This window comes from Macaca nemestrina, chromosome 8 (genome assembly GCF_043159975.1).
Source record: "Macaca nemestrina isolate mMacNem1 chromosome 8, mMacNem.hap1, whole genome shotgun sequence".
NCBI classification, from domain to species: Eukaryota; Metazoa; Chordata; class Mammalia; order Primates; family Cercopithecidae; genus Macaca; species Macaca nemestrina.
The window spans coordinates 47,154,144-47,176,752 of NC_092132.1; the positions used below are offsets into that span (position 1 = coordinate 47,154,144).

A 22,609-nucleotide genomic window follows, 5' to 3' on the forward strand; every position below is an offset into this window, starting at 1 on the left:
TCCTTAAGAACTGGAACAAGACAAAAATGACAAAAATGTCCACTCTAACCACTCCTATTCAACATAAAAGTTCTATCCGGAGCAGTCAGGCCAGAGAAAGAAATAAAAGGCATCCAAATAGGAGAAGAGGAAGTTAAATTATCTCTCTTCACTGACGATATGATTTTATACCTAGAAAACCCTAATGACTCTGCCAAAAGGCTCCTAGACCTGATAAATGACTTCAGTAGAGTTTCCGGATACAAAATTTAAAAAAATCATAGCATTTCTGTACACCAACAATGTTCAAGCTAAGAGCCAAATCAGGAACACAATCTCATTTACAATAACCACACACAAAAATAAAGTACCTAGGAATACCTCTAACTAAGGAGATGAAAGATCTCTACAAGAACTATAAAATACTGCTGAAAGAAATCAGAGATGACCCAAATAAATGGAAAAATATTCCATGTTCATGGATTGGAAGAATCAACATTGTTGAAATGTCTATACTGGCCAAAGCAATCTATAGATGCTATACTATTCCTATCAAATTACAATGTCATTTTTCACAGAATTAGAAAAAACTGTTCTAAAATTTATATGGTACCAAAAGAGCCTGAATAGCCAAAGCAATCTTAAGCAAAAAGAACAAAGCTAGAAGCATTACCTTACCCAACTTCAAACTCTACTAGAAGGCTGTCGTAGCAAAAACAGCATGGTACTGGTACAAAAATAGACATATAGACCAATGGAACAGAATAGAGAGTCCAGAAATAAAACAGTATACCTACAACTAACTGATTTTTGACCAAGTTGACAAAAGCAATGGAGAAAGGACTTCCTATTCAATAAATGGTTCTGGAAAAACTGGCTAACCAAATGCAGAAGAATAAAACTGCACCCCTCCCTCTCACCATATAAACAAATTAACTCAAGATGGATTAAATATTTAAGTGTAAGACCTCTCAAACTATAAAAATCACCCAGAAAAAAACCTAGGAAATACCCTTCTGGAAATTGGCCTTGGCAAATAATTTTGACTGAGTCCTCAACAGCAATTGCAACAAAAACAAAAATTGACAGGTGGGACCTAATTAAGCTAAAGAGCTTCTGCACATCCAAAGAGACTATCAACAGAATAAAAAAAAAAAAAAAAAAAAAAAAACCTGTCGAAAGGAAAAAATACTTGCAAACTAAGCATCTGACAAAGATGTATTAGTCTAGAGATTTTGAACTAATATCCAAAATCTGTAAGGAACTTAAACAAATCAACAAGCAAAAATCAAATAATACCATTAAAAAGTGGGCAAAGAATATAACAGACACTTCTCAAAAGAAGACATACAAGTGGCTAACAAACATATGGAAAACATGCTGAACATCACTAATCATCAGGGAAATGCAAATCAAAACCACAATGAGATACCATCTCATACCAGTCAGAATGGCTATTATTAAAAAGTAAAAAAACAACAGATGCTAGTGAGACTGTGGAGAAAAATGTACACTTATACATGGTTAGTGGGGATGTAAATTGTTCAGCCCCTGTGGAAAGCAGTTTGGAGATTTCTCAAAAAACTAAAACTAGAACTACCATTTGACCCAGCAATCCCATTACTGGGTATATACCCAAAGGAAAATAAATTGTTCTACCAAAAAGTCGCATGCACTCACATGTTCATTGCAGCACTATTCACAGTAGCAAAGACATGGAATCAACCTAGGTGCCCATCAACAGTGGACTGGATAAAGAAAATACGGTACATACACCATAGAATATTATGCAGCCATTAAAAAGAATGAAATCATGTCCTTTGCAGCAGAATGGATGCAGCTGGATGCCATTATCCTAAGCAAATTAACACAGAAACAGAAAACCAAATATTGCATGTTCTCACTTATAAGTGGGAGCTAAAATATTGGGTATACATGGACATATAGCTGGGAACAATAGACACTGGGGACTCTGGAGGAGGGAGGGGGGCAAGACTTATAAAAAAACTGCCTATTGAGTACGATATTCACTGTCTAGGTGACAGGATCAATACAAGCCCAAACCTCAACATCTTGCAAACATACCCTTGAAACAAATCTGCACATGTACCACCTGAATCTAGAAGGAAAAATGAAAATAAATAAATAAAGCTACAGTAACCAACAACAGCCACAAATACAATAACCAAAATTAACAATAATCTACTTTGCCTGTACTCCAGAAATGGAACAACTAAGCCTGGATGACAGCACATCTGTTTATGGCATGGTTTACTTAATATTTCAAACCCACCATTGAGACCTACTGCTCAGAAAAATAGACGCATCTGAAAATATTACTGCTCATTGACAATGCATCTGGTCACTCAAGAACTCTTATGGAGATGTACAAGGAGATGAATGTTGTTTTCATGCCCACTATCACAACATCCATTCTGCAGCCTATGGATCAATGAGTAGTTTTGACTTTCAAGTCATATTACTTTAAAAATACATTTTGTAAGACTACAGCTGCCATAAATAGTGATTCCTCTGATGGATCTAGCCAAGGTAAATTAAAAACTGTCTGGAAAAGATTCACCATTCCATATGCCATTAAGAACATTCGTAATTTGTGGGAGGAAGTCAAAATATCCACCTTCACAGGAATTTGGAAGAAGTTAATTCCAACCCTCGTGGTTAACTTTGAAGGGTTCAAGACTTAGTGGAGGAAATAACTGCAGATGTGGTGGAAATAGCAGGAGAACTAGAAGTAGACCCTGAAGATGTCATTGAATTGCTGCCATCTCATGATCAAACTTGAATGCAGGAGGAGTTGCTTTTTACCAATGAGCAAAGAACGTGGTTTCTTAAGATGGAATCTTCTTCTTGTGAAGATGCTGGAAATATTGTAGAAATGGCTCGCTGTAGGTTCAGATGATAATTAGTGTTTTTGGTAATAAAGTATTTTTTAATTAAAGAATGTCTAACTTTTTTAGACATAATGCTATTGCAGTATGTTTATTAAGTATAGGTTACACTATACTTGAACTACAGTATAGTGTAAACACAACTTTTGTATGCACTGGGAAACTAAAGAGTTTGTGTGATTCACTTTATTGTGGTGGTCTGGAACCAAACCTGCAATATCTCTGAGGTATGCCTGTATAATTTTGCTCATTCCTACTTTATTTTATGGGGTTTGTGTGTGTGTGTGTGTGTGTGTTTTGTTTTTTGTTTTTTGAGACAGTCTTGCTCTGTTGCCCAGGCTAGAGTACAGTGGTGCGATTTCGGCTCACTGCAACCTCCATCTCCCAGGTTCAAGCAATTCTCCTGCCTCAGCCTCCCAAGTAGGTGCGATTAAAGACATGCACCACCATACCCAGCTAATTTTTATATATTTAGTAGAGATGGGTTTCACCATGTTGGCCAAGCTTGTCTCGAACCCCTGACCTCAAGTGATCTGCCCACCTCAGCCTCCCAAAGTGCTGGGATTACAGGCATGAGCCACTGCACCTGGCCTTATCCCTACTTTGAACTCGTGGTAATTATTGGACCTGCCACCAGACATTGTTTTTATTGTGTTAGTAAAGACACACACATATTACAAAAAAAAATGCATCATAAGTATTCAAGGAGAAATAGTATAGGGTATTCTTTGATAGATGAGAAAGACTAGGAAAGACTCAACTAGGGTGATATCTACCTTCAACATTCTTTATGAAAAGAAATTATGTATATTCAATTATCTCTTTGCCCACTTGTTTCTGCTCTGTAATTTAAAAACATGTGATTCTCTCAGGTACAGTTTATGGTTGTTCCTACCTCTGTTAATTATTGTATAATATTCAGAACTAAACTTGGACTGAAGAAAGGACAATCTTCTTTTTGTGATTTCTTAGGATGTGAAGTTGAACTCCCACATGATTTTGACAACTATTATTTAATTGTGGGGAATGTGTATATGGTTAATTTTAAATCTCTAAATTTTTGCCTCATGTAGATTCCAGGGGGTGGGGAACAAACTTCAAAGTTAATTCTAACTTCAGGAACTGTAAAGTAAGTTTTATATTCAGGCCATTTTGAAATATGAGTAAATTTTATAATAACCCATAACTTATGGGGAAGTGGTAAGAAAGGAAATATTATAATGTGAGCTCTTTTAAACTAATAATGATGGCTTAAAAAGTTAAAATAATAAAATAGTATGATTGGCATTACCAATTAGAAAAATATATATTGACCAGGTGCAGTGGCTCATGCCTATAATCCTAAGGAGGCTGAGGCAGGAAGATCGCTGGAGCCCAGGTGTTTGAGACCAGCCTGGGAAACATAATGAGACCCCCGTCTCTACAAAAATAGAAAAATTAGGTGGGTGTGGTGGCATGCCTGTAGTCCCAGCTACTTGGGAAGATGAGGTGGAAGGATTGCTTGAACCCGGCAGGTCAAAGCTGCAGTGAGCCATCATCATACCACTGAACCCCAGCTTGGACAACAAAGTGAGACCCTGTTTCAAAAAACAAAAAAGGAAAATAGAATATCCCCTCTAGTTGTACCTACATCTGTGAGTCAAGTCGTTTTCTGAGAAAAATAAATAAAATGCTACATATTTTTATCTCTGGTTCTACAGCATTAAAAAAAAATTGTAATTGGTAGTTTTACCATCCCTCTATTAAGAAAACCAAACTATCACCTATATCTTATAAGTATTTTCTATATTCATTAGATTTGGAAGACATTATTGAAAACAAAATGAATGTTGCAATAACATATCATAAAGTTGGTGCACACACCCTGAGGCAAAAAAAAAAATGGGGAATAGAGAAACAGCAAAACCTTCATTTACTATGTCTGCCAAGCAATAGGTTGGCAGTTTTTTTGTTTTTTTTTTTTTTAGGGAACCATTTATGTGATTGCTTGGTCATTTTAGATACAGATAAAGAAAATAAAGCTTTCTTATTACCTCTTAGTATCGCCTTAGCCCATCACTTTGTATTACTAGCGTGTTGTGTCATACTTTCATAAGCGGACCTCATTCATTTAGGTCTCCAAACTCCTTATGGTATTGTTTTCACCTTACAATTGAGAAAACTGAGAGTCAAAGAAGATAATGGCTTTGCAGGGGTCACTTATAGTGAATACCTGGCAGGGACAGGTGTCCTGACTTTTGGAACAGTGCCTTTTGGTCTGACTTTTAAAATAGCTTGCTGCCTCTATGCCATAGTAACCCTCAGCAAAATGTCTCACTTTTTTTGTGTCCCCTTCTTCTCACTGTAAGTGATCCACAATACCCACACTCCACTCTCTCATCTTCTTAGTCTACCTTAGTATATTATTTCTTGTTGTGTAATAAATCATCCTAAGGTTTAGTGGCTTAAAATTACAAACATCAATGAGTGCTTTGGAATCAATTGGTCAGCTGGGGGTTCATTGATGTGGGTCAGACTTGGCTGAGTCCACCTGGGTTCACTCATGCCTCTGCGCCAGCTGGTATGTCAGCTGGGGGCTGGCTGCTCTAGGGAGGGCCCCCTACTGGGGTTGAACATTGATTGACTATTGATTAGGGCCGTAGACACGAGCGCAGCAGGGTTGTGTGTGTCCCCATCTGTCATCACCCAGCAGGCTAGCCTGGGCTTGTTCTCAAAATATTTCATAACCAGAAGCATGTCATACTTTTTGAGGCCTAGTCTTGGAACTAGCACACTTTCACTGAATTTGTAGCCTGAATTCAAGGGGATAGGGAAATAGACTGTTCTTCCTAACAGGAGGAGGTACAAGACTACCTAGCCAAGGGCACGGATACAGGGAGGAGTAAGCAAGTGTGTCCATTTTTGCAATCTGCCATACTCCGATTACTTCCAAATAACTTGTCTGATACATTCATATTAAGATATTAATAATGTAATCATGTATACCTTTCCAGGAATATCTGCTTTGGGCAAAAATAAACCTGTGATAAGAATATTTAAAGGAATGGCAGCATAATGCTGTCTTGTTGAAGAATTATGTATTTTTTTATTTTGTTGCCTGTGCATTTGGTGTCATAGCCAAGAAATGACTGCCAAATCGTGCCACCATTTTTTTTAATACCCAGACTATTAAAAGAAAAACTTCAGCTGAATTGAATTTAAAGGAGCTTAATTTAGTAACGAATGATTGAATCAGGCAGCCCCCAGAATCACAGCAGATTCAGAGAATCTCCAGGGATGCCTCGTGGTCAGAACAAATTTATAGACAAAAAAACGGAAGTGGCATATAGAAATCAGAAGTGAGATACAGAAACAGCTGAATTGGTTACAGGTTGTCATTTACCTTATTTGAACACAGTTTGAACACTCAGAAGTGTATGACTGGTTGAAGTATGGCTTATGGCATTGGCCAGGACTCAGCTATTGTTACAGGCACATGCTCCTAAGTTTGGGTTTCAGTCTTGTCTACCCACTAAGTTGGGTTGCAGTTCACCCACAAGGACTCAAATGTAGAAGTACAGAGTCCTTCTCAGGCCATATTTAGTTTGCTTTAACACTGTTGACCCTGGGCCAGGGAGCTATTCTGTAGCAGGTGAGTTTTTCCTTACTTCTCCAAGTTAAAGCACACTCTGACGTACTTCACCACCAATTTTGTATTGTTATAAAATACAAGTAATATAAAATTTTACCATTTTAGCTATTTGTAAGTGTACACTTCTGTGGCACTAAGCACATTGTCATTGATGTGCAGCTGTCATCATATCCACCTCCAGAATTTTTTCATCTATCCCAACTTTATATCCATTAAACACAAATTCCCCATTTTTCCCTCCCCTCACTCTGGCAACCACCATTCTACTTTCTATCTTCATGAATTTCCCTCATGTAAGTAGAATCACACAACATTTGTTCTTTTGTGACTGGCTGATTTCACTTAGCATAATGGCCTCAAGGTTGTAGATAAAAGTCATCAAACTCTGTAAAATATTTGAAGACATTTATTCTGAGCCAAATATGAGTGACCAATGGCCTATGGCACAGCTCCAGGAGATTATAAGAACATGTGCCCAAGGTGGTCAGGCCACAGCTTGGTTTTATACATTTTAGGGAGATATAAGACATCAATCCATACACATAAGATGGGCATTGCTTCCGTCTGGAAAGGGGGAACAACTGGAAGTAGGGGCTCCCAGGTCGTGGGCGAATTCAAGCTTTTCTGATTGGCAATTGGTTGAAAGAGTTATTATCTAAAGACATAGAATCAATAAAAAGGAATATCTGGGTTGTGGAGACCAAGGTTCTATTATGCAGATGAAGCCTCTGGGTAGCAGGCTTCAGAGCTCTCATCAGACCTAAAAAGGTACCTGAGTCTTAGTAAATTCTCTCCTGGATCAGGGAAAAGACCTGGAAAAGGATGGAGATTCTCTACAGAATGTAGATTTTCCCCATAAGAGACAGCTTTGCAGGGCCATTTCAAAATATGTAAAAGAAATAGGCCAGGTGTGGTAGCTCACATCTGTAATCCCAGCACTTAGGTAGGCTGAGGTGGGAGGATCATGAGGTCAAGAGATTGAGGCCATCCTGGCCAACATGGTGAAACCCTGTCTCTACTAAAAATACGAAAATTAGCCGCTGAGATCATGCCACAGTATTCCAGCCTGGTGACAGAGCAAGACTCCATCGAAAGAAAGAAAGAAAGAAAGAAAGAAAGAAAGAAAGAAAGAAAGAAAGAAAGAAAGAAAGAAAGAAAGAAAGAAAGAAAGAAAGAAAGAAAGAAAGAAAGAAAGAAAGAAAGAAAGAAAGAAGAAGGGAGGGAGGGAGGGAGGGAGGGAGGGAGGGAGGGAGGGAGGGAGGGAGGAAAGAAAGAAAGAAAGAAAGAAAGAAAGAAAGAAAGAAAGAAAGAAAGAAAGAAAGAAAGAAAGAGAAAGAAAGAAAGAAAGAAAGAAAGAGGAAGAAAGAAAGAAAGAAAGAAAGAAAGAAAGAAAGAAAGAAAGAAAGAAAGAAAGAAAGAAAGAAAGAAAGAAAGAAAGAAAGAAAGAAAGAAAGAAAGAAAGAAAGAAAGAAAGAAAGAAAGAAAGAAATGGGGGTAAAATAGTTTGATTCCTTTCAGGGCCTGCTATCTGTCATGCGATGCTATACTAGAGTCAGGCTGGAATTTGGTGTCTTATTGCTATAAAAAGTCTGTTTTGTCAGTCTTCAGATCTTTGTTTTAATGTTAATGCTGGTCAGTTGTGCCCTAATTCTAAAGGAAGGAGGGTATAATGAGGTATGTCCCAACCCCTACTTCCCATCATGGCCTAAATTAGTTTTTCAGGTTAACTTTGGAATGCCTTTGGCCTAGGTGAGGGTCCATCAGTCAGTTGAGGGACTTAGAATTTTATTTTCGGTTTTTAAGGTTCATCCATGTTGTAGTGTATATTGAAATTTCCTTCCTTTTTAAGGCTGAATAATATTCCATCATATGTATATACTCTATGTTATTTATGCATTCATCCACTGAGGGACACAAGTTTCTTCCACCTTTTGGCTATTATGAATAATGCTGCTATTATTGAATGTAAGTGTACAAATATCTGTTCAAATCCCTGTTTTGAGTTCTTTTGGATATGTACCCAAAAGTGGAATTGCTAGACCATATGGTAATCCAGTGTTTAATTTTTTGAGGAATCTCCATGCCATTTTCCACAGTGGCTGCACCATTTTACATTCCCACCAGCAATGCACAAGTGTTCCAATTTCTCCCCATCTTTGCTAACACTTCTTTTCTTTTTTTTTTTTTTTAATTATAGCCATCCTAATGGATGTGAAGTAGTGACTCATTGTGGTTTTGATTTGCATTTTCCTAATGATTAGTGATACTGAGCATCTTTTCATGTGTTTATTGGCCATTTGTGTGTCTTCTTGGAGAAACAGCTATTCAAGTCCTTTGCCCATTTTTTAATCAGGATGTTTATTTTTTGTTGTTGAATTATAGGCATTCTTTAAATATTCTGAATCTCAATCCAGATATATGATTTACAAATATTTTCTCTCATTCCATGGGTTGCCTTTCACTCTGTTGATAGTGCATGTTGATGCAAAAAATTTTTAATCTCAGCCAGGCATGGTGGCTCATGCCTGTAATCCCAGCACTTTGGGAGCTGAGGCAGGCAGATCACTTGAAGACACCATTTCTACTAAAAATACAAAAATTAGCTGGGTGTGATGGCATACGCCTGTGGTTCCAGCCACTTGGGAGGCTGAGGCACGAGAATCGCTTGAACCTAGGAGGCAGAGATTGCAGTGAGCCGAGGTCATGCCACTGCACTCCAGCCTGGGTAACAGAGCAAGATTCTGTCTCAAAAAAAAAAAAAAAAAACACACAGTTTTTAATCTTGGTGAAACACAATTTATCTATTTTTTTCAATGCCTATGCTTTGGTGTCATATCCAAGAAATTATTGCCAAATCCTGCCACCAATTTTTAAATACCCAGCCTGAATCCATTTAAACTGTTTAGTGAATGACTTAAAGAATTTTAAAGTGAGTTATTTCTATTCAACAATGTACTTTTATAATTATGGGAGATGTTAATAAATATCCATTCATGGCCAAAGTTTTTTCTCAGTCTTCATTTTCCTGATCAATGCCAAGTACATTAGATGTAAATGGGAAGCATGGAAATAGTACATTGTATTGTACCTCAATTGTTTCCCCATGAGGAATCGTGATCAAAATTATTACCAATTGCCTCTCTTAGGAAAAGAAAATTCTTAACTGATTAAAGACCATGGATATTATATATCAACTATATAATGAGTTTTCAACTTTTTACTTCATTTAAAAAATACTAAATTTCATTTCTAAATACTAAATTTCATGCTATACTTGAGTCAGGCTGGAATTTGGTGTCTTATTGCTACAAAAATCACATATAATAAAGCTCTAAAACTTCAAAGACATTTTGCATTCTGAAAAGGGTTCTTTGTGGTTGCAATGCTCATTTGAAATTCAAATAACTTCTTGGAATTTGAAGCTAGCTAGAAGTTACGTACTGTAGAATAAGAGGGAGATGATCCTTTGTATCATTGCTAATTTATACTAATAGAAGATATTATACTTTTGGACCTAGATGGGAGCAACAAATGCATCTTTTGAAATCATTAAATAATACATGAGCTATCCATGATAAACATCTTGGGCAATGTGTAAGAACTTACCTTTTAACTTCTATAGTTCTTGTGTTAGATGATTATATACTTTTTCAAGCAAGTGTTTGTTAAATCTTCAATTTTATATTGCAGTAGATGATGCAGAAGACCCAATAGAAAGAAGCATAAGACTTGGTTCTTTTCCCTCAGAGAATTTGAGCAAACATGATAATATTAAAGAATAAATAAGGGAGGCTTACCATTTAGAATCTGAGAAAGTCAAGGTGGGCCGAGGTGGTCTGAGGAGGTCTCAAGGAGATGGACCTCTGCAGGCCAAGAGGGCGAGGTTTGGTTGGAGTGAGTGAGAGGCGCACCTGCACGACCTAGGAGAGCAGTGACATGAGAAAGTGTCACATCTGGCTGGAGGATAGCACGTGCCACATACCTGAGATAGAGGAAGCACATTAAAAGTAAGTTATGGACAGAGGGCTGGGTGAGGACTAATTGTGGTGAGCTGGTATAATAGTTTATTGTTTGATATAGTAGACTGTAGAGAATCATTGTAGGTTTTTGACCAGGGGAGTAGTAGGAAAATTTAGCCCATCTCCAGTGGAGATCATAGAGCCTTAGAAGTAAAGGGATTTCTGGAAACATCTTATCTAATATCCCATTTTTACTTAGGCCAGAGAAGTGAAATAACTTGCTCAAAATGTTACCCAGTTAGAAATGAGCAAATCTGTGTCTCAGATTTATCCTTTACCTTGTAGTCCGATTATCTTTCTTTCATATCACAGTCCTCCAAAACCTATTAGAGAAAAGAAAATAAAAAGAAAGGATACATAAGAAGCAGCATCTTGATAGGAAAAAGCCAAATAAATATTTTATTTATATTAGTAAATGAGGCAGGCAAATATCTAGAGAATTCATAGAGGACCAAGTGATTTCTTAAAAATAGTGTCTGAAAAAAGTGAAAAACTAATTCTAATTAAATCATATTAATAGGTATTTATGGTATTAATTGGTTATTCTACATTACTATAAGAATGTGTAATTTTTATCAAACCTACCCTAGCAAATGGGTGCTAAGTTAAAGCTGAATTACTGAACAAATGAATGAATACCTAAATTTGTCTTTTTTCTTCCAGTAAATATCTTACAAGTATTATTTAAGGAAAACATTTTCTTTTACAGATTCACCTTTTTGGAGTTTTGCTGGCCATTTTAGGAAACTTGGTGATCAGCATTTCTCTAAATATTCAGGTAAGAAAAAAGCTTATTTTTCTAGCACTGTAGATTAATCCAGGGACACATTATGACTCTCATGGGCCTTGGAAACTTTTGTCTTTGTGGCTCTTTTCTCCATAAAAATTATTAAAAAATATATATTTTATGACCTCATTGGTGTAAAGAGAAATATAATGCAAGCTGGAGTGCATTCATTTTTCTTCTTCTTCTTCTGATTTTAAAAGAAATTAATTTTGGGGGGTATGGAGTGGGCTCTGACAGTATTGTAGACCCTAGGTAAGGGGCCTATGGTGTCACTGGTTTGATTTGCAGTACTTTGATTTCTTTCATAGCCTTCACCTCAGGTGGGATATGGATACTTTTTAGAAGCAGTTCATAAAAGTACAGATTATAGGGTTTTTTCCCCTTTCTTTAAAATGCTCTTAAATATGCCAGTATAGACTAATGATCTTGAGGAAAGAATGTAGAATACAAAATAGGAACTATAATTGAACATGAATTAGAAACCTGAATAAATTGCTGATTTGCTAATTGCAAATTGAAGGAAATATGAATTTTTAACCAAATCAGGAATTAAATAAACCATTTTAAATCATTTAATGAATCAGTTTGAATTAGAATCAAATTGCTGCAGTCTCTAAAATGATTTGAATCAAAATAAACCTGAACATCAAAATATCTCCCAGAATGTTATATGGTAATTCCCTCTTAACCTCAGGGGATAAATTGCAAGACTCCCAGTGGATGTCTGAAACTAGAGCTAATACTGAACCCTATTCAGTATATACTATGTTTTTCCTATACATACATACCTATGATCACATTTAATTTATAACTTAGGCACAGTAAAAGATTAATAACAATAACTAATAATAAAATAGAACAAGTAAGTAAGATAAGGGTTACCTGAACACAAGCACTGTGCTATTGCAACAGCTGATCTGATGACCGAGAGGCCCACTGAATGACTAAGGGACGGGGAGCATCTGTAGCCTGGATACATTGGACAAAGGGAGGATTCACATACCAGGCGGGACAGCAAGAGATTTCATCCTGCTACTCAGAAGAGAATGCAATTTAAAATGTATGAAATGTTTATTTCTGGAATTTTCCATCTAATATTTTCTGACCATGGGTAACTGAAACCACAGAAAATGAATCCGTGGATCGAGGGGTGACCACTATATTTGTTTATACAAATCTTTGCTAGAAAATGACCTAGTATAATTTTCAATAATTCCCCAAAAATGTATTTGTTCTTTAAAAAATACAAAAATAAATTAGTGTTCTTATAAAAAGAATTAAAGGAATACAAAAGAAAAAAAGTGGCATTCCCTTCATAGTTCAGAATGTTTTCTTATTTATCTTCTGATTTACTTTCAGAAATATTCTCACCTTCAGCTGGCACAACAGGAGCACCCAAGGCCATACTTCAAGAGTGTGCTGTGGTGGAGTGGTGTCCTGCTGATGGCCGTGGGAGAGACGGGGAACTTCGCAGCCTATGGATTTGCTCCCATTACTCTGATCGCTCCATTAGGCTGTGTGTCTGTTACAGGTAAGCTGTTGTGTGTTTTGACAAACAGAAACTTAATGAGCAGAAAAATTGGAGAAAAACACACAACTGAAACAACAAATGCACCAAAAAAGAAAGTCTATTGCCTGGTTTCTTAGCACATTAACATGGAACAATTATTCTGCTAATTTCAGCAATCCATTGTCACGCTGTCACATTAACTATAGAAACTTGCAGTTTGTGACTCTAACACTTATCTGTGAAAGCCTGATGCCTGAGTCTTAATAAATTAACAGTGACAGAAAATGTTATACTATGCTTGTAATCATTAATGAGTTACCTAAAAGCATTTGTAATGCAATGTTTTATTCATATGTTAAACTGATAATACCTGTGGTTAGAGTCTTTGATGTCTGGTCTTGACTTCATAGTTTAGTATCTGTTTGACATTAAGAATTAAATATTGGTTATTCTACATTACTATAAGAATGTGTAATTTTACAGTAATGTCACAAATATCTACTTTGAAATTTTATGTAATTTACTAAATACATTTAGAAAACAGAAAATGAGATGTTGTGAAAGACTTTAAAAAAAAAAAGAGCAAAAATCACTGCTAAAAAGGAGAACAAATTCTCTAAGCCCTGTTAAAATCAATAAAATCTTTTTGGTTTTACTCTTTATCTGTTGCTATGGAAACAGGATGTTACTAAATTTGCGTGAATTTAGAAACTTCATTGAAATAGAAACAACTTGATAGTCATTATCTGTTAACAACTAGATCAAGCATATCACATGTTTACATATCCCAATTTAAATGTTCCTCCTAAACAACTATATGATATTCTTAAAGAAAACATCATTTAAACTGAAACAATGCAGATTCAAAGATAATTTTATTTTATTTTGTAAGTCATTTATCTCAATCATTTAAAATATTTTATTTAAAATACTTGGATGAGGTATAACAGAATATTTAGCAAAAAAACACTTACTTTGCTTTCTAGAAATAGCCTACTTAAAAGAGCCATCCTGTTACTACTCTGAAGAGGCACACAATTTATGTAAACATTTACTGTTTTTAACATTCCAATAGAATAAGCAAATTGGGTCAACCTCACTTTCTATTTAGTAAACCACATAACATGTACATAGACATTTTAGACATTTTATGTTTTCAAAATCTAAGAAATAACAGATAAAAGATCTAGTTATATGGTGAACTTGGGATCCCTCCAGACTCTTGCTGTCTTGAAAATATTGTTTTATTCTCCAATAATGACTGTGTTTGTCATGCTGATCTTTAGTTTTGTTCCTTACTTTATGCTGTTTCCATGAAATAGCCAGAGAAAAATGTGTCCGGGCATATTAGATAGATAACTGGGGAAGGCAGGTGGTGAGTGCACCATATGGTATTGAAATTCTCCATTTATCTCACGTCTCCTGGTCCTGGGAAGTCTTTTGCAGGAGTGGGGTATAAGAAAAAGGGTGCTACCCCAGGTGGTTCAGACAAGGGGAAATATTGTTGTAAAGATCAGAGATTTCACAGAAATGAGATATAACCAGACCTCATGGGGCCTGAAGTGAGAATGGGGCAGTTTTCAGGACTTCAGAGTCAGCAGTCGTACCCTTCCTAGACCTTCAGTGAAGCTGCCTGTGAATCTGCCTATCTTGGCAAGACTTGATCCAAGCTCTCATTAAAAACTGAAAGCTGAAGCTTTCCAAACTTCCACTCAGAAAGAGTGTCCTATTCTCCCAAGTCCCCTGCGAGCCGGTCCACCCACCTTCAAACTCGGATCCCACTGCCTTGACAGATGGGCTTTTTCTTCATGCTATAGATTATTTTTCTTTGTGTGCTGTTAGCCCCAATTAATGTTTCAGCTTCAGAACATTTTTAGTTACCTCCCTCTCTGTCCATCTGAAATGATTCAAAGACGTGAACTTACAGCCTCAAACACAACTCATTTCCTACTTTACAATCTTTGCACACAGTAATGTATGTTCATAAATAGTATTCCCACAGCAGTCCTGAGCTGGATTTAAGTCATTGTAAAGCTTTGTGGGTGGGTGAGGGACTGCTGGTGATGGAGGATTTTCCCTAGAACAAACCCCTGCTACCCTGAGATTCTTTATAAAGATCCTAGAAACTCTAGAGAATTTGAAGGAAAAGGGAAAGTATAAACCAGATGTGTCTTATGTCTGTGTCTAAAGATGAAGCAGAAAATCCACACTTTTCTATGTTAAAACTTTTTTTTGGTATCATTTCTTGGGAGCTTTAAGAAATCAAATCTCCCATTGAATTTGAATAAAAAATAAGACCTGTTGCAGTGTTGCATGGGAAATTGCAGATTCTTTTCTGATTTTTCTTCTGTCTTTTGTTGCTTTTCTAAGAGAAGGAGAAACTATTAAAAGAGAAACTATTAAAATCCAGAACACTTACAATAGTTTTAGCCCTTAAATCCAAGTGTGTTAAGTCCCTTAAGTCTTTTATCTTCCTCCCTCTCCTTAGACAGTCTGGTTCACACCAACACATTCTGCTCCATTTTTCCTTTCCAGAAGTAGGGAGAGACAGTGCAGGTAAACACGTGGACTAGTTTTACTACACTGATGATTGCTAATATGCCAGACCTGCTATTTTGTCTCACATAATCAAAATTCCTGCTCCTTTTGTATACTTTGAGTATAATATGTATTTGTATACTTTGAGTATAATATATTCAATTAAATATTAAATGTAAATTAAATATATATTTAATATATTTATGTTTAATAAATACAATTTTATTATTGTATTTAACATATTTAATATAATTGTATTATTATACTTAATATAATTATATTGATTATATTTAATATATATTTAATATATTGATTATATTTAATAAGATATTAAATTTTATTTTGTTATATATTTAATATATATTAAATATAGTTCTATATTAATAGATACTATACTAATTGAATATGTATTCAATTAAAGTATGCATGTCATATGATTGACATATATATGTCTGACATATATGCTAGTCACATATAGGACTCATTTGTAAGAAGCACCACAGTTAGCAATATGGGCATTTCAACTTGCCCTCTACCCATGTTTTCCTGCCTTGAAACATCTTTCTTCTGTGATTTTTTCCCCTCTCTCTGTGTGTCCTGCTGTTCCTCACTGACATGCTCAGCTTCAGGCAGCATTTGTCCAACATTAGTTTTACAGGTAGATTCATAGGTGTTCTAAGAAACAAAGAATTCCATAATCAAACAGCATTCTGCAACTTGGGGTTTTAAAGGTGACAGAGGTTTCATTAGTGTAGAGCTTCTTGGGGCCTTAAGACAGGCCCATGCACACTGTGAATCGTGAGAGGCAGATGCAGTATGCCAGGTCTCCAAAACATACTGAGCGCATCTGAGATTCCCTTGATTGTATCTCAAGGCAGTTCTGCAGAAAACCCTTTAGGGAATTCTTAAGGCAAAGCTCACAGGCAGTCACATCGTGCTAGAGACTCAGCCTAAATAACCCGTCTATGCCTCACCGTGAAGACGGCAAAATGGGGAATGATCTCAGTGCACAGGGATGCCCAGGCCTGGGTCCAGCTTTTTGAGAGAGTCAGAACCTTCGTATCCTTGTGTCATCTTTTAATTTTACTTTATTTTTCTCACTGGAAGTCTTTCTCAATGAATAATAGGTCCAAAATCTATTCTGACTAAAACGCGAGTTATACTAGCAGTGTGGTTAATTCTAGATGTGGATTTGTGTAATTCAGAAAGCTTAATTAATGATTTTCAATTTCACCTAGAGGCTAGGTTCCATACTCGCCCTAATAAACCAGGGCAGCAGAAAGGTCAAGAGCTCTAGGACCACACTGCCACGGTTCAAATCTCAGTTCTGCCATTGGCAAGCTCTGTGACCTTGGGCAAATTATTGAAACCAGTTTATGCCTCAGACCCCTAGCCTGTAAAATGGGAGTGAAGTAGTTTCTGTATTAGAGGTCGTTGTGGGGAAGAACTGAGTAAACTCAAACATCTAAGGACAGTGTTGGGTAGATAGTATTTGACATAATGACAACACTGGCTATCATCACTATGATTTGTGATTATTAGTGTGTAGAAAAATAAAATACCTTATTCTTTATAATGGAGCATACTTTCATGCCTCCAAAGATGGCTGATGGCTAAATTCTCTAAAATGGAGAAATCAGTTCAAGAAAGGCTTTTTATTGTTATTATCCACGCAGTGGTTAAATTTATGGAGAGCAGAAAAGTAGGATCCTCACTGCTCATTTTTCATCTAATTAAGTAGCAATTACCTTCAACGCCCTCGCATATTCCCTACCAAAACACAGTGGAAAATAGAAGAATTTCCAAATAACCTACCAAGACGAAATACATTTTGAAAACAAATACGGGAGTTTGTCAGAGGAAATGCTTAGAAAGCTAGATGTGTATGCAGTTTTCCATCTTCGTGCTCTGGTTTCAAAGAGCTTGTGTTCTCTTGTTCATTAACTACATAGAGAGGCTGAATGGCAGATTCTTTTCAGATCAACTGTGATTTGAGGATATGTTTTCTGGGAAACTATTATTATACTAGATATCCAGTACAAAGACATAGGTTAGCTATTCTGTGGAGTTTGTAATAAAATTTCAAACTACTGCTAATCCTTCGTGTCTCAGGTAAACCCTTCCTCAGGAGGCCTTCCCTGGCTTTTAGACTAAGGTAATTAAACAGGCTTATTCTCTGCTCCCTTCACACTCTATGCAGGCCTTCCTCTCACCTGTGTGGTGCCGTTTTGTGAATTAGAAAAAGAGAGCCCTTTCTCAAAATACTTTATTTCTGTCTGTCTGCAAATGATTGTAATACATTAATTTTATTAGAGCAGGACACTCTGGCAACATCTGTCAGAGAATTGTGTTGAGAAATACACAAATCAACAAGGTGTGAGACGCAGATGGTGCCACCTCAGATGTGGAGACTTTCTGCATTCCAAAACTTACACAGCCTGTCCAACCACACACAGCGACCCTGCCCTATGCTTCCCCTTTGGCACCTCTCAGCATGCTCACAATGACCTGTTTCATGTCCTTCCTCACCATTTAACTGAGACCCAGGGGACTGGTGACTGACTACGTGTCTTGTTGCTTGACATTTGCCCTTCCTGGAAGAGCATGGCACGAGGAAATCACACAATGCAGCCTGCAGAATTGGTTTGAATTTGAATTTTGATAAAACAAGGATAGAATATTCCGTTCTAGGGTGTTGGAAGAGATAAATGCTTGCTTAAAAGATTTCAATTTCTAATGAAGCATGGTGGTTAAACAGTTCATTGCAAGAGACTCATGAATATTCATGCTTGTGAACACTCGTAGGGCTATATGCCTGTCCTTTGGGAATTGAGTTCAATTATTTGTGCATCTCCAAAGCGTGGGCTTACATTTAATGTTTTCCTTTTTCTGTTTATCCCCATGACTGTGATCTATGCTATGCCTAAACATTTAAAGATGATTAAAAACAATGAAGTTATCAACAGTCGAAAGAATTGAAGCCACATGGAATTACATAGCTTCATGGCAGACTTCTCTCAGACTTCTCTCAGTATAAAATTAACTTGTCTATGGAGCAGCAAGGAAGTGGGATATGGAGGGAGATCGTTGCAGGGGCAAGGAGAGAGGGAGGGAGAAATAGAACATGATGGAAGCACCGGTGACATTTTTCAGTTCTGTGCCTCTGAGTATATTGATTAAAAGTAACCAGAAAAGAGTGCAAGAACATATCAGCTTTTTCCAAGTTAAATTCAGGCAATACTTTAGACAAAGTAATAAAGGTAAGAAACTAATATTGAATGAGCATCCACTATGCCAGGTATGAGACACATAAACTCATTACCTCAATCATTGCCCAGCTGAATGGAAATGAGTAATAAATAGATTGACTTTGGGATAAATTATATTAAATTAAGCACTTGAAATTTTGTATGGAAAGATAATAGCAGCTAGCAGCAAGATCTCTGTGGCCCTAGAATAAGTTCCTAAGAGAAGTAGTCGCTCTGTTACTAATTTGTATTAAGGTTGGAGAGCTAACTGCACTAAGAAAATGAGGAGAGCGTGAGTCTGATAAGTCTTTTCCATCTCTAATTTTCCCCAATATGCTGGGTTTTGCTCAAATCAATATTCATGATGTGGAATACATGTTGTTTTGTGTGTTTCTGTGGTGCTGTTATGAAGCCCTAAACTGAAATGTATCTGTAATCCATTAGACGACGGTCATAGCAGAGCCAGGAAGCCCTGGTGAGGCCTTTTGGAATTCCAAAGAAATCATGTCAAGCAGAAACTTTGGTCTCCAAGATTTTTATTAGAAACAAATGAAAGGAAACATAAACAGACCAATGAGCAAGTGACCCATGGCGTTACGCAAACCTAGATGCTGCGAATTCTCTTTGTCCCTTAGAGCAATGTGCTTAGTGCCAGCCTGGATGAGGTCACCGGAACTCTAAAACCTCACAGGATGCCTGTGATAGTGTCACTTCACATGGACATTGATTTTAATGTTCAAGATATGCAGAAAATATCGCTTTTCTTAGTGGCTTGCTGAGTTATCTGCTTTTGCGTGTTTGTCCAAAAACCGGCCTACATAAAATGTGTGAAACTCTGAAGTTTTAATTTTATGTCCGTTCATACACTCTCAGCAGAAAGCATTCCTGAAGCCTAAACGCTTTATTTGAAACATCTTTTCCACTCATCCTTATTTTTTGAGCATGCCACAAAGTATTTCTAGAGAGGCTGCTAATGGTGAAGTAATACACAATTAAATTTGTAATACAGAATTAATCTAGTCGGTGGTAGTATTTTTACTTTTTTGGAGTCTTTTCAACTTTAATCATTAATGCATGCCAAGAAAAACATAGAAAAGAAAGGATTATTGTTCTTAATCCAGGTAAATTCCCTCGTTTGAAATTATGCAAATTGTCTCTGAATGACAGTTCCTTCTTCATTATCTTCAGTAAATGACAATAGCAATTTTTTAATCAACATGAATTACTTGACACTTCTCTTCCTGCCAACATGAATGGTAGAACTTTTCTCTCTGTAAGATGACATTTTTCAAACTGTCATATCCTCAGATATTCAAACCTTAATTCCATGGAATACATTGTAATTGACATACCTCTTTTCCTAAAATTCTACAACTAATGGGGAATGATAATTACATAGCAGTGCCTCAATATGGTTAGAGTTGACTCAGCCTGTAAGCACGCTCAATGTGTCCACGTGTTTGAAGCCTGATTGTGACTGACATGAAAGTGTTTTTGTGGTTTGCTTTTTAGCAGTACAATAAAGTTGCCATTATAAGTGGTCAGAAACCACAAGCCAGATATTTACATGTGAGGCTCTGTTTGTATCATCATTATGTAAATATGTTATTTTCATGTCATGGTTTTTTTTTTTTTTTGGTAAAAGAGAGTTTTCCTTACTGTTTTATCTTCTACTTTCCTATATTATAAATATACATCATGGTTTCTCCTTATATCACAGAGGTGACACAATAAATTGAATGTCCAGGAAATGAAAATGGATGGAATTTTTATTTGTAGGCTAGATCAGAATTCACAAACTTGCCTGTAGACCAGAGTTGGCCCACGTTTTGACTGGCTCAAACAATGCTTTTAAAGAATACTAATTAATTTCCTATGGGTAAAAATTAGACAATAACACACACAAAAAAGCTGAATTTTTGGCTAAAGAATCAGATTTGGTAGTGCTGGATTTGCAGTTGGCTAAGGCTGATTCAGGAGTGCCACCTTTCACTGATCTTGAATAGTTCACCATGGCCCCACAGCCCCTCACCACCATGGCCAGCACCCCCCATCACTACAGCCCACCCTCTCATCACCACAGCCCACCCCTCATCATTACAGCCTATCCCCATTACTATGCCCACTCCCTCATCACTAGAGCCCACCCCCGCATCATTATAGACTACACCCCATCACCACACCCATCCCACTCATCACCAGAGCCCACCCCCTCATCATTACAGACTATACCCCATCACCACGCCCACCCCCCTCATCACCAGAGCCCACCCCTTCAACATTACAGCCTACCCCCATCACTATGCCCACTCCCTCATCACTAGAGCCCACCCCCTCGTCATTACAGACTACACCCCATCACCACGCCCACCCCCCTCATCACCAGAGCCCACCCCCTCATCATTACAGCCTACCCCCATCACTATGCCCACTCCCTCATCACTAGATCCCACCCCCTCATCATTACAGACTACACTCCATCACCACGCCTACCCCCCTCATCACCAGAGCCCACCCCCTCATCATTACAGTCTACCCCCATCACTATGCCCACTCCCTCATCACTAGAGCCCACCCCCTCGTCATTACAGACTACACTCCATCACCATGCCCACCCCCCTCATCACCAGAGCCCACCCCCTCATCATTACAGCCTACCCCCATCACTATACCCACTCCCTCATCACTAGAGCCCACCCCCGCATCATTACAGACTACATCCCATCACCACGCCCACCCCCTCATCACCAGAGCCCACCCCCCATCATTACAGACTACATCCCATCACCACGCCCAGCCCCCTCATCACCAGAGCCCACCCCTTCAACATTACAGACTACACCCCATCACCACACCCACCCCCCTCATTCACCAGAGCCCATCCCTCTTATTACTATGGCCCACCCTCCTTATTTTATTTTATTTTTTTTGTCTTCAGAGGATTACCTTAAAGGCCCTTATAGGCATTTGAGTTTCTAACCTGTCAACCAAATGTTCTTTTTCTCCCCAGCTGAATCAGATAAGAATATCATGTCCGTAATCACATTTGAGTAAGGTAAAATTAATTGATTGTCTTAGCTTTGGGTTACATTTGTCTTTAAGAAGTGATAATGAAGGGTAAAAAAAACAGAGAGAAACAAAAGTGAACAAAATCATTTAAACAGTTATTGAAATCATTTAAACATACCCTAAACATTTAAAGAGTTATTGAACAGTCTTCTGTACCATTAAGCTTTTAATAAAAAATTATTATTTTAGGGGAAGAGAGTTTAAATAAAAAGTACACATATGTCTTAATGTTACATATTTAAAAAGGGAATACCCATTTACCTATTATTCTACAGACACAGGGTTCTAAACTGACATGTAAAAAGCTGCCCTTGAGCTAAATTGCTAACAGAGAAGTGTGGTATTTAACTTCTCATTTACTAATCCTCATTAGTAGCTATTACAGAAGAACCCAAACCAAGTATTTACAACTTTTCTGAATACTCATGCATCAGGTTAATTTATGGTTGGCTTTTTCTCTCTCGTGAACTGCTATGGGTCTTAGAGCATCAAATAACTCTTCCATAATAACAGCTGGTCTTGGACTCTCATAAACTGAAGGATATCAGAGAGTATGTGAATGAAGGACAAACCGAGAGTTGATTCCTAAGTAAATCAAGACGCACAAGGAAGCACAAAACCAAGACACATACCTCGCTCTGGGACTGGCACCCTCCCCGACATCATTGGAAGGCACCGGAAACTTGCTTGGTCTTTTACCTGAATCCAAATGCCCATGTATAGGTTTCCTTATGTGAACCTTGATCAAAATGAATCTCCATTTTGATTGCCAACCTAAATGAATTTCCATTTTGATTGCCAACCTAAGTGACACTTAATAGCCACAAGGAGAACAGATGACTCACCAGTAGGAATCAGTCCACTGCAATTGCTGCTGAGAAGCTTCCTGACCTTAAAGCATTAGAGCTTCAAGGGCAAC

General features: G+C 37.4%; 1 protein-coding gene across 2 annotated transcripts in view; it reads left to right on the forward strand.

The window, feature by feature from the left end:
- LOC105476087 (NIPA like domain containing 2) overlaps nt 1–22,609 on the forward strand; it is a 106,408-nt gene that overhangs the window by 23,058 nt on the left and 60,741 nt on the right. For both annotated transcript variants that reach the window (XM_071067960.1, XM_011731733.3), the window contains exons 2-3: nt 11,248–11,316; nt 12,685–12,856. In XM_071067960.1, the coding sequence (XP_070924061.1) occupies nt 11,248–11,316; nt 12,685–12,856 (241 nt within the window). The remainder of the gene's footprint in view (nt 1–11,247; nt 11,317–12,684; nt 12,857–22,609) is intronic.